The sequence below is a fragment of the Lissotriton vulgaris genome, chromosome 2_1 (assembly GCF_964263255.1).
Source record: "Lissotriton vulgaris chromosome 2_1, aLisVul1.2, whole genome shotgun sequence".
In the NCBI taxonomy this organism is placed as follows: domain Eukaryota; kingdom Metazoa; phylum Chordata; class Amphibia; order Caudata; family Salamandridae; genus Lissotriton; species Lissotriton vulgaris.
In genome coordinates this window covers 1,995,057,799-1,995,071,385 of record NC_141687.1, presented here as the reverse complement: position 1 = coordinate 1,995,071,385, position 13,587 = coordinate 1,995,057,799, and the positions used below count along the sequence as shown (strand labels likewise).

Genomic DNA, 13,587 nt, shown 5'->3' with positions numbered 1-13,587 from the left:
ACTACCTCTTCCTATACAGTATGTGGACCTAAAAAAGCTTACCTCCTGAATATGATATTTAACTGAAGACAGGTCCACACTTTCAATCGTGGGTTCCGGGCAAATTCAAAATGCCGTCCTCGAATCTAAGTGACATAAACCACGGGTAAATACAACGACCAGATTCACCCAAAACTATAAGTCAACCCAAAAACGCTCAGGTCCGCGCTGTCGCGTGATGTATTCTAAGTCCTCTCTACTTACTTAAACTGGGAGTAAAACACCGCGTCAATCTAAGGCTCTCTGAATCAGACGAGTGTCGATCGGCGTCTTCCTGGTTCTCAAAGGCCGGTGGGACGGTAATCACACGGGATTACGTGTGGCGTAGCGGCCATGTTTGTCCCAACAGGGGCTGCCTGACTCTATGGTATTAACAGTGAGGGTCAGGCAAGACGGTATGCTGTGCAGAACTGCTCGATCCCAAGCTACCCATGTTAAATGTCTCAATCCTACAGCTCAATAACATAGGGGGACCCTATTCAAATACAGGGAATTCATTAAAGGGGGGGTTAGTACCGTAAAGATAGGTAGCTTGGGATCGAGCAGTTCTGCCCAGCATACCGTCTTGCCTGACAAACATGGCCGCTACGCCACACGTAATCCCGTGTGATTACCGTCCCACCGGCCTTTGAGAACCAGGAAGACGCCGATCGGCACTCGTCTGATTCAGAGAGCCTTGGATTGACGCGGTGTTTTACTCCCAGTTTAAGTAAGTAGAGAGGACTTAGAATACATCACGCGACAGCGCGGACCTGAGCGTTTTTAGGTTGACTTATAGTTTTGGGTTCATCTGGTCGTTGTATTTACTCGTGGTTTATGTCACTTAGATTCGAGGACGGCATTTTGAATATGCCCGGAACCCACGATTGAAAGTGTGGACCTGTCTTTAGTTAAATATCATATTCAGGAGGTAAGCTTTTTTAGGTCCACATACTGTATAGGAAGAGGTAGTCAAAGTGGTGTGGACATTTCCTTACCGATTTTTTGGTTTATGTTTATATAGGACTGATTCTTTGTGGCTTATCACGTGTAAGTACTTTCAGAAGACCTATATCTGTTTCATTTTTCTAGATGTGGACACTTGGTTTAGAGATAGCTGACCTGCACTACCCCTGACTTGCACTTTATTGTTCCTGTAGTGCATGGTTATGCATTTGTATATATATTTGTGTATATATGTAGATAGACACTGTACATTATTCCCACTCCTTAGACACTATAACTGGTGGGGGTAGACGGTACACACCACACAATTTGGAGATTATTGATTATAGATTATATATTGTTTCACTGTAGATTCATGGTGCAACATTGGTCCTGAGGATGGTCTCGTTTAGTCATGAAATCTGAGACCGAAACGTCGGCGCACTGACACTGTTTTGCGGATGTCATCTGACTATGCATTGTAAATAAATGTATATAGTTGGTAACTAATGTATATATGGCATACATTGTATATATTGTCCATACAATACGCAAAAGTGTCCGTCATCACTGCTCATGAAAAAATTGAAATAGCAGTTTTCTGTTCTGGTTGCCATTCATAAATTTTCATATTGATTTTGCCTATGCTGACTAAATAATTTATTTTTGATGATATAAACTCAATGACTATATAAATACAATCTCCGGTTGTTTATTGAATGATGTTCATTTTTATGACATTCCTTTAAAATGTTAAATGATATGAAATAATTCCTTCAGGAACTTTTCTGCTGTTGTTATTGAACATACCCAGTTCCAGGGGAATATTGGGTTGCCCTGTCTTGTGGATAGATAATGTGAGATTGTGCATTATATGGTTTATGTTACAGGATGATGCTGAGTACAGTAATGGCCAGTGAGTACTGGATGTGTTCTACGTATTATATGATCTACATTTGCTCTGTTTTAAGTGATGATGCTGACAGCGGCCCATGTGGCCCTGCCAGGTGCAAATAATCCCTTGTAGATATGACCTAGTGCCAGGTGGCACTATGTATATTATGTGATTACTATTCTAACGTGTTATGAGAATACAAAGGCTATTTTTGATATAACCTTGTATGGTTTCCCTTTTGTGGTGTGCCTGGGATGTTGTTGCTGTGTGCGTGTGCAAATGCTTTACACATTGCCTCTGGGATTTTGTATATGAATTTAGGACACTAGTGTAATTTTCCCGATTCATGCCCATATATAGGTATAAATCACCCTATCCTTTTATAGGCATAGAAATCATAACCATATTTAGACTTAGCCTATGCAGTCCAAATACGGCATGGCTACTTTCACTAGTTCTGAAAATCCACAACGATTCCTTGGAAAAACCCGCCTTCAGCAGTCAGGGACTTCCCCTTGCTTGAATATTGATTTAACCAAGAACTCATGGAGTTTTCAAAGAACTGAGTCTTTGATGACGTTATTATGTCCATCCTTACGTCAAACTCGGCACCTTCAAGCTATAAATATGCCCACACTTGCCCAGGCAAACACACGGTGGTTTGGAGCAGTTCAACTATCTACCTACACGACACAGCTCGCCTCAGCAAGTGTCGAAGGGAGCCTACCCTCTAGCAGACGCACTGAGAAAGACGCTGTCTTTTCTCTTTCCGAGAAATCCAGCTCCAGTGTTTCCAAGCTACCCTTGCGGGTTGTTGGGAAATCGAGTCCTGAGAGAGAGATTCCAGACCTCCTTCATTCTAAAACCAATGTACGGAGCTGATTAGACCCTTAGAGAATTCTTGGATAGATTCTTGGCAAAGAATACTGAAACTAAGCTACACCTCACTTACTTCTTCTCTTGTACTAGACCTAGGTTAGGTACACCGGGGTAGGCGTATTTTAGAAGCACCAGTTGAGTACTTTTTAGTCTTTATTTATTAATGTATGTATTCTATGTATTTCATGGCTGAGCAACCAAATCATGCTTTTACAGTATTATTTTATAATACTCTCTGTACGCTACTTAATGTACTTTGCTACCAGTATTACGATTGTAGCAGTTCATTTCCTCTGCATGAGAAAGAAGACTGTTCAATAAATACTTTTTATTGAAAACACCCGTCTCTCTATTTCTCTGCACCTCTGGTGAAACGAAGCATGCACGATTGACTGAGTGAAATAACTATCTATTGTTTCCGCGACTCTAGAGATATATTTCTTATTCTTGGGAAACAAAGTTGTCATGTTTATGCGGTTGTCAGAAACTAATCCCTTCTTGTTTATTCGAGAAAGTTTCTAGTGACCTCTGAGCTAGCTGGCACTCACAATTAAGTCTAATATATTCAATAGAGACCTAGTAGACCTCAGTCCTACGTCAAATCTATAGTATATATTATTCCAATGCACAGAGCCTATTGGGAATATAGGAACTACAAAACAGAATAAGCCTGCCTGCTCATGCCAAGCTACCAAGGGGGTTATCTTCAGCGTGTAACTCCCTTGCCCTGACTAGAGTGGTGGTTTCTGCATGGCTTTGGCGCAAGCCTCAGCCAACCAGAAATCCCATTTCTAACAAGCATCTACATTAAAAATCATGTTTTTGCGGTGCGTATTGGATCGTTTGTGTTTTGAAATGTACTGAGTTTGTTTCAGCCATAAGATAACTCTCTGCATGCTTGATGAATAAAGTTTGACAATATTAAACTAACTGTAAACTTGACATTATGCCATGTCCCCAATTCTTTTAAAAATGTTTGGCTTTACAATTTCAAAATTATTCACTTGAACATATTTTTTTTCTAGGGCAGTGACTATAACTTTAAGAATTATTGCAAACATTCTTGTACTTCTCTCACTTGCTGGAAGCATATACATCATTTACTTTGTCGTTGATCGATCCCAGAAATTAGAGCAAACAAAATTGGAACTCACTCTTTGGGAAAAAAATGAGGTAAGTCCATATTACCATGGTTGTTGAGGCTGGTCATTCTTATCATCTATTGAAAGCACAGTCTGCAGATTCTTTAAAATTGGAGTACAATACTGCATTTACTGGTCAACGCACTGAGGAAAACAAAAAGGTAATGGGGGAATGCTTGAATTATTTTCCGCCTGCACATTATCATGGACCCGAGAATGAATTGAGATATAAACATTACCCTACTACTGGAGGCCCTCTGTGGGATTATACAGGAATCTTACCCTCTTTTTTCATAATGCGAAGAGTGACCTTGTTTAAAACTGTATCACTGTAATGAATGCTGGGGCGCTTCTTTTATGCTGTGAGAACCCTTGTTTCTTATGAGCTGGCAGACATCCCAGGATATCGATGGATAAATGTGTCCAGTCACTTTATGAAGGTTGCTTTGGCATGGTGGATACACTATACACCTGGGCCACCCAGTTGCCAGAAGTGAACTATTAGTTGTTTGGCATCCGAGATGATCCTACTCTGCACTTGGGCCTTGATGTAGTCAATAATCCTGCCCTACTGGGTTTCCAGTATGGCTCACAGGTTCATGCCGCACTACCAGGCAAATCAAGAATCACACAAGATTGTTGGCAGACAGTTATGAGATCAATTCGATTGGAGAGCAAATGAACAGAAGTGGTACCCTTATGGCAGGGTGCATGGCTAGCTGAATAGGCTGACCTGCAGGGTTCCTGCACCTGGGACTTTATAGAGATCACAGCGCTGGGGGATCGTTGGGAATAATTTACGGCTCTTGCATGCAAGTTGCAGCTCTATAAATTCTAATTTTTCAGGTATTTGTGCATCATTAGAACTACATGGCATCACACTATTGGTCCTTGGTGAACGTTTCCTGAGCTCCATGGAGGCTAACCTAGTGATTGTTCCCCTGGCAGAATAAGGTATCTACTAGGTTTATCTCTCCCTGGTATGGAATGCATCAGACTGATGCATGTTATGTTATTAAAACTTATTCAGTGCACAAATACCAAGCGGTGTCATGGCGCTAACAGTCCTGAAGCACGCTAGAGCACTATTTGTTAAATAGCGAGGTCTTAAGGGCTTTCCTGAAGGATATCAAAGAAGGAAGGCTTCTGATAGAAATGCAGAGGGTATTCCAGAGCTTTGTAGCACCCACTGTGAAGAGTCTGCCGCCCTACTAAGACTTACTGAATCTCTTAGAGAGCATCAATTTCGCCCCTTCAGACCGGAGGCATCTGTTGGGAGAGTACCAATGCAGTGACCGCCTCAAGAACTTAGGATCAGTACCATGTAGCGCCTTACATGTAATACATAAGGCCTTAAACTTAATGCAACACTTAAATGGAAGCCAATGCAGTATCTGAAGATGCTTTTCCACTGATTGAAACTTGGGGATCCCCAGCAGGAGCCTTGCAGCAGCATTCTGAATCATCTGAAGCTTGTGTAACTGCTTCTCGGGCCTTCCAAGATAGAGCCCATTGCAATAATCCAGTTTGGCAAGGACTAAGTATGTACCTGCGATCTGTTTGGGAAGGTGACTGACCATAAGCCAAGATGTCATCCTGAGAATTAGCAATCCTTGGCTAGGTCTGTTTAGTAGAGTTGAAATTTCTGTGCAAGATTTACTGTACTCCTAAGAGACTGCGTCAGATTTTTATACACAAGTCCTTGACCTGACAGAGGTGTTTTCTAAAATTAAGAGACTTATTTCACATTATTTAGTTCTCTCTATTTATGTAAACACATTGCATGAAAGCTACGAATACACTATACGATTCTGAAGTGCTGATGGTGCTTACTCGTAAAACAGGGCTCCTGGGTATTATGGAAGAGTGGGAGGGTTCCCGCGGAAAGACAGGTCCTGGCAGGCATAGGATTTCTCATGGCCAAACTAGATTTTGTAGACTATTGGCTATGTGAGAGGGCTATAGAAGACAGGGTCAGATTGGTAAGGTAATGGCTGAGGGGGCGGTATCCGACTTCCAGCTGTGAGCCGCTTTTTTGGTCTGCCTGGGAGCCAATTTGGGCAGTATCTGTGCTGTTTGGATGCCGCCAGCGGTTCAGTGGGGGGCTTAGTGGCCTTTCTGGAGGCAGATGAGCCACTGTTACCTCCATTTTACCAACGGGGGAGGTGTCGCTCCCGTTCCCTCGCTGGGCCCTCTCATTATTACATGCAGATTGAGACGGGGCAGGGGGCCTGAGCTGAAGTGTATTCATGTGTGGTTCACCAGTGTTAACTAATCCAATCATTTTTTTAAATTCGAGATGAAGTTAAGAAAACATTCCTCTGTCAGAGACCCCCGCACACCCTTCCCCCCGCACCCCCTTCTTTTCATAAAACTTTCCCCCCGCACCCCCTTCTTTTCATAAAACTTTGCCTAAGCAGTGTTTTGCAGAAAGGCAATCCGCAAATGTGGGCCACATTTTTTTTGCGTGTCGTGCCTATTTTTGATCCTAATCCAACCCTCATGTACTATGTATTCACTCATCAACATTGTATGTGATAAGCTTCTCTCTAAACATATTTACACATATATGTCTCTTTTGACTGAATCATTGGTTTTGTAAAAAAAAATAATCAAAGAACCGAAGCTTTCAAAATTATTTAGCACTCACAGGGGCATTTTCACAAGGGAATTGCACCACCGGAATGTCCCTTTTCCGACCTTCTGGTGGCGCAATGCCCTGCTCCATATTTACAAAGAGGCGATTTCAAGCAGATATTTGCGTGAAAGTGGCGAGCAATGGGTGTTGCTGTGGGCGTTCAACCGCAACACCCATTGCTTTTTGACACTGCCCCAGATTTACAATGAGGTGTAAATCTGAGGCAGCACCAAACACTAATACCATTCAAAAGCAGGCGTTAGATTAAGGGCCATCACTCCTAACCTTTTACATATTTTGTAGCGATTCTGCTTTCTGTGAATAAGGGTGATCTCCATTAGTAGCTTCACTAATGAATTAGCCAATATTTTTAACATTCAATTTAATTAGGGAGATCAGTCTATAGCTTGCACATTAAAGGGTGTCCTTTCTTCTTTATGTACGGATATATAACTTTTCGCTGGGCATAGATTTTATCACCCCAAAGATTTCATCTTCAGAGATGTGACCTTTCAGTCTGTCAATTGTTTTGCGCATAAGGAATGGCAAATATATACCTTGTAAGAATTCTACCCTATCCTCTGCTTCTGAAGTCTACAGAGCGGTGATGAAAGATGCAAATTCACTGGTTATATTAAGTGGGCGCACAGAGACTGACATCACGAACTCCGTGTTGGGAGCTTCTTAGTGAGATTTCATAATGGTATTTCCATAGTGGATGATGGAACAGTACACCAGAAATTTGGAGTGCAAGATGGAAAGTATATTTTCAAACCTTGCTTCGACAGTTGTAGTAACCCGGTGTACCTGGCTGTGTGTATGAAGATGCTTAATAAAAGAAGAAGAAAATATTTCTACCAAAGCCTGTGGTGAACTGCAGCTTTTAATTGGCGACTATACTGGTGGGAGAGTGGCCATGCTTGTGGCCTGTATCTTTTCTGCATTCCTAGAAACATTGGATTTGAAGGGGGAAACACGGAATATAAAAGTGAGCTCATCAGTGAATTCAGTCTGGGAGCGGTATTCTTGTCACAGAAGCTATGTGCTTCGTAGGGATTTCTATCGCCAGGGAGGTGTGGTAGAGTTCCTGTTTTTCAGCAATGGTTGCCAACTTTGTTGATGATCTGGTCATCGTCGGATGCCATATTGAATGTACTGCGCTGTGCTAGCACTACTTCTTCCATCGCCTATGGAAATAGAGCGCACCGCTAATGGTAACACCAATATTATGTCTAGTCTAGTCTAGGTGTCAACAGTGGCCATCTTGCATGCTGGGGAGAATTGAGTTTCTAGTGATTTACCATGGCCATTTCGGAGGTTTCAGTATTCATCGTTGTAAGCATTTCTTCACTCCTTCTTCACATTTGTTCTCAGCATGCGGATAATTGGATGTTTTTGTGTTGTTGGTGCCAATTCGCCCAGTCTATGTTGATATGCACACCTTGTATATTAGGATCTGATACATGGTAATAACCAGTTACACAGTGATACATGATTTGATGTGAAGTAGATTTCATTTTACGGTGATGTGTGCAAACTTTGTATATCATTATTTTGAATACGTTTTTATCTCACAGTGACATGCACACTACCATACAATATTAACTAATCGTGATGTGTACACCTTACACGCCATTGTTTTGAATATGTTTTAAACTTCACAGTGACACGTACTTTTCATCAAGGTTCTAGGCCTCTAAGTGATTAATATTTCCCTCACCGTTGCAGATGTTTAATTGTGAATTTTGTAGGTAATCTATGTTCAATGTATGTAAGTTTATGAGCATCAGTAGTGTTTCAACATTTAGGATCTGCGCAGGATCACTATTCATACTGCAGCAGAGCATTGTACTTCCACCTCCGTTTGTAGCTTTTGAAGCCTATCCTAATGCCATTTCGGCTGATGATTTCACACAGAAGAAGTATGCATTGTTGAGGCATTGCCTTGGTTCCAAAGGCAGAAAGATTTCCATACATTTACCTCGTCAGCTCTTCATGGGTGATGGTGAATTTGAAGATGAGTATGCATCAGCTTCAAAAATGTTGGATGCTAGATTTAAACCTTGCAAGAACGTAGTCTTCAAAAGGCACAAGTTTTATAGACATGATCAACTACCTAGTGAATCCATTAAAAATGTTGTAGGTGCTCTAAGAGGGTTGGCTTCCACTTGTGAGTATAAGAATTTTGAGAAGGAATTAATAAGAAACCATATTTACGAGCATACCAACAACAAGGAAATTCAGGAAACATTGCTGACTATACCTAATCTTACATTAGAATAAGTGGTGGAAGTTGCAGTTGGAATTGAGAGAGCAGCATCTTACTCAACAGAGATGTCTATTTTTTTGAAAGGATCAACTTCTCAAGATATGGGGTGAATATTAAGGGCATGGCGAAAAATAAATGTAGAGGTTCCCTAGTCTAAGACTCTCAAGTGTTATAGATGTAGGAGCAACAATCATTTTGGAAACTCTAAATGATATACTGCAAATGACAAAGTATGTATGAAATGTAAAAAGAAGGAACCCTTTGCCAACGCATGCAACTCTGGCATGGGTCAAAGATTTAAACTTGTCAGTGCAAGTGACATAGTACAGGAGGTTTCTGATTCCAGTGATGAGAGTGTAGTGTTGTGCATGGATATGGTATCTTCGGAAGTTAAATGCGAGAAGGACAATGTTCTGCAACTGGGTTACATTCCTTTAAATTAAATTAAATGTGTTGTTTGGTGAGTATTAGAGATGTTCCTGTGGTTGTAATAGCTCATTCTGGCTTACCTTTCACTTTGATTAGAACAAAAGTTTGGAATGCATTCAAAAACATCAACTAACTAAATAAATGCAAATGATAAACATGTTGCATATGAAGGTAAACCCATTGAGGTTTTGGGTGAATTTGATGCTGAGGTAGCTTTCAAAGGTAATAGTACACTAATAGTACGCCAGCCAAGGTATATGTGATGGCTTAACGGTAGTCATTATTGTGATGGTTGGAGCAAACAAATCTTGGCATAATATTAGATCCTAACAATACTGAACAAATATTCCTCAAGAAGGAACGTAAGGGTGTATTGGCTTTGCCAAATAGGAATGGGAGATGAGATTTCCTAAGGTAATTAATGATGTGGTGGGCAAGTTGAAGCAGTGTGATAAGGATTTGTGAACACATACAGTAATACAGTGAAAACCCTAGAGATGGACACAACACAGGTTTTTATAAAAATAAGTATTCTTCATGTAGACTTAACACAAGACCACAAATGACAAAAATCCACAATACTGTAATCAATAATAATTCTTCAAGATGGTAGAAATAGTTCAAGAATAGGGTATTCACTTAAAAGCAGTCTTTAGCAACAGATAACCCCAACCGGAGTTATCATGACATCAAGGTCAAAGAAATCCCATAGTACGGCACTGACCACGAGGTGTGCTTCTTTGGGCCCGGAGTTAAAACAAACCCACAGAGAACAGTACCTTGGAAAGCAAAAACAAAGACAGCTCACGGAGTCGGGGAGGTGCAGCGTCATTGGGGCGTTGTGGCGTCGGTTCCTTACTTCAGGGGAGATGATGCGTCAGTGTCCTGGATGCTTGCGCAGGCAGGGGAGGAATCTGTTCCTGACCGGAGAGGAGGTGGAATTATGATGGCGCCGAAACCACGTTTCCGTACGATGTCGCGATATCGATGGATTCTTGACCACCCACGTCGACGATCGGCTCCGCGATGATGTCGGCTTCGGAGTCGATGCAGCACAACAGCAGGCGTCGGAACGGCGTCACAAGTCAGAGCAGCGCTCACTGCTATGGCAGGCTTACGATGTCGTTCGCTGGCGTCGATGTGGCATGGGTGCCAGCATCTGGTCTACGTTGCAAGTCCGAGCAGCGCTCATAGCTTTGATGCAGATGATGGCGTCGCTCGCTGGCGTCGGTGTAGCAGGATTCCTTCTGTAGCATCTAGATTAGCAAGTTCCAGATGTAGGCAAACAGAAGGGGTGAAGACTGGTAACCCTGAGACTTCGGTCATGAGGCAAGCTCAAATCAAGCCCTTGGAGTAATATTCTGCATGATGATGAAAGTCCTTTAGGAGTTCCTTATCTTCTCCTTGGCACTGAAGACACCACTGTAGGCCAACACAGCACACTGGCAGGTGGGCAGTACAACTCCTACAGCTTCCTTGGTTCTTCTCCTTGGCAAAACAAGATTAGTCTTGTTGTTCCAGAAGTGATCTAAAGTCTTGTGGTCTGGGTCCCCATATTTATACTGCAAAATCCTTTGTCCTCTGAAGGCAAAGGGGCTTGTACCTAGTCAAACCAGTTCTGCAGTGGAGCACTTTGTTTAAAGGACTCCTTCTTTCCTTTGACAGTGTGGGCCAGGGACATCAGACGCACAACAGGAGGTGGAGCCAGCATTGTGGAAGGCAGGCACAGCCCTATTCAGACCCAGGTGCTACTCCTCCCAACCATCTGCATGCAAATATGTCTATTCAGTCTTGTGCTGACTCACCCTGTCTCCTGGAATCCCGCAGCCCCTGTCACGCACAAAACCAGACATACCAATACACAAGCTAGCAGAGGCAGGCTGGATAGTTAGGTAAGAAAATACCTACTTTCTAAAAGTGGTATTTTCAAACACATAATGTTAAAACCAACTTTACTCAAAGATGTATTTTATCGTTCTGAGTTCAGGCATACTAAATTCGAATTTCTACCATGTTCCCTGGGTCAGTTAGGATTAAAAGATGTTATAATCAAACTGCACATTCTGGCCTATGGGGACTGGTAGCCATGCAATAGTCAAAAACGAAAATGGCTGTAATTCACTATTATGACATGCCACACATACCAGTGCATGCCCTACCTTATAATTACAATGCACCCAGCCCTTGGGCCTTCCTTAGGGGTGTCTGATATGAAGAAAAGGGAAAGTTTAGGGACTGGCAAGTGGGTGCACTTACCAAGCAACATGGCAGTACTAGACCGCACACAGGCTCTGTGGTGGCAGGCCTGAGACACACTTTACAAGCTGCTGCTGTGGGTGGCACAACCAGTGCTGCAAGCCCACCAGCAGCATTTGATTTACAAGCTCTGGACACACATGGTCCACTGTACTTTGGTCTGACAAGTAAATCAAATAACCTAATAATGGAGTCACTAATAAATACATAAATTTAACATAGGGAGCACTTGCGCTGTGGCACTGATTAACAGTGGCACCTTGCCCAAAAGCATCTAACCAGCAAAACAGATCAAAAACAGAGGAGGCAATCAGTAAAAAAATGGAAGGGAGACTCACGCCAATGATACCAGGTCTAACACGTGTCCCCTCCAGCTGAAATGAGGGGAGAACTACCCTTCCCCTTGGGAGTTCTCTTCACTAAGGTGGAAAAATCTGGACAGACCGTCAGCATTGGCGTGTTCTATACCTGGGCGGTGATCCACAGTAAAGTCCATCACCTGTAGGTAAATGGATCACCCCAACAACTTTGGGTTCTCACCTCTCATCTGCATCAACCATCTGAGGGGCCTGTGGTCTGTCTGAACACGGAAGTGAGTCCCAAACAGGTATGGTCTCAACTTCTTCAGTGCAAAGACCACAGCAAATGCCTCACGCTTAATTGCTCTCCACCTCTGTTCCAGTGGAAGTAACCTCCTACTGATGAAGGCTACCGGTTGGTATAGGCCCTCCTCATTAATCTGTGAAAAAACAGTCCCCACACCATGCTCTGAAGCGTCTATTTGTACAATGAATTCCTTTGAGAATTTGGGCGCCTGAAGCACAGGTGCTGTGCACATGGTAGTCTTCAGGGTGTCAAAAGCCTTCTGACAGGTGTCAGTCCAGTTCACTTTCTTGGGCTGCTTCCTGGAAGTCAGCTCAGTCAAGGGTGCAACAATGTTGCTGTACCACTTGACAAACCTCATGTAGTACCCCGTGAGTCCTAAAAAGGCTCTCACCTGTGTCTGGGTCTCTGGGGATTCCCATGCCAGGATGGTATCATTCTTGGGTTGTAGGGGCGCCACCTGGTTGCTCCCTACCTGATGTCCAAGTACACCACAGAACCCTGCCCAATCTGGCACTTACTGGCCTTGATCATGAGGCCTGCCTTGCGCAGTGCCATCAACACTTCCCAGAGGTGGCGCAGATGTTCTTCCCAACTGGCACTGAACACTGCAATGTCATCCAGGTAGGCGGCACTAAAATCTTCCAGTTCAGCCAACACCTGGTTGACCAACCTCCGAAAGGTGGCAGGGGTATTCTTTATCCCAAAGGGCATAACCCGGATTTGGTAGTGCCTATCTGGTGTGGAGAATGCTGACCTCTCTTTGGCACCATCAGTTAAGGCGATCTGCCAGTACCCTGACGTCAAATCAAACGTGCTGAGATACTGTGCAGCCCCTAACCGATCAATGAGCTCATCAGCTCTAGGGATGGGGTGCGCCTAAGTCCTGGTGACTGAATTGAGTCCTCTGTAGTCCACACAGAACTGGAGTTCAGTTGTGGCACCAGGTGCGGCAGCCTTTGGCACCAAGACCACTGGGCTGGCTCAAGGACTGTTGGAGAACTGAATCACCCATAAGGCAAACATCTTGGAGACCTCCTCCTTGATGTAAGCTCTGACCCTGTCAGTCACTCAGTAAGCCTTGTGCTTCACAGGAGGACTGTCCCCAGTGTCCACATCATGGACGCACTACTCAGTGACACCAGGAACCAGAGAAAACAAACCGAGATTTGCCCTTATAGTTGGCGACAATCTTGCTGCTGTACAGGGGTCAGTGTGGCAGAGAGGCTGACACGATCCACTGACCCATCTTGCTCTGTTGCAGACAGGAGGTCAGGATGAGGCGCAGACTCCACCTCCATTTCATCAACTGTCGCTAGGGGCATGCCCACTTTGGACTTTTCTAAGTGGGGCTTCAGGCGGTTAACATGAAGGACCCGCAAAGGGTTCCTAGGAGACCGCAAGTTCACTAAATAGGTGACATCACTCTTGCTCTCCACCACCTCAAATAGTCCGGTCCACTTGTCCTGGAGTGCACAATGCTATAAAGGGGCAATGACCCAAACTTTCTGTC

General features: G+C 43.4%; 1 protein-coding gene across 1 annotated transcript in view; it reads left to right on the top strand.

Annotated features, from left to right (window-relative positions):
• The window catches only part of TMC3 (transmembrane channel like 3), a 584,800-nt gene that overhangs the window by 311,860 nt on the left and 259,353 nt on the right, over window positions 1-13,587 (top strand). Inside the window, exon 10 of the mRNA XM_086958221.1 lies at window positions 3,763-3,910. Coding sequence (XP_086814347.1) covers window positions 3,763-3,910 — 148 coding nt within the window. The remainder of the gene's footprint in view (window positions 1-3,762; window positions 3,911-13,587) is intronic.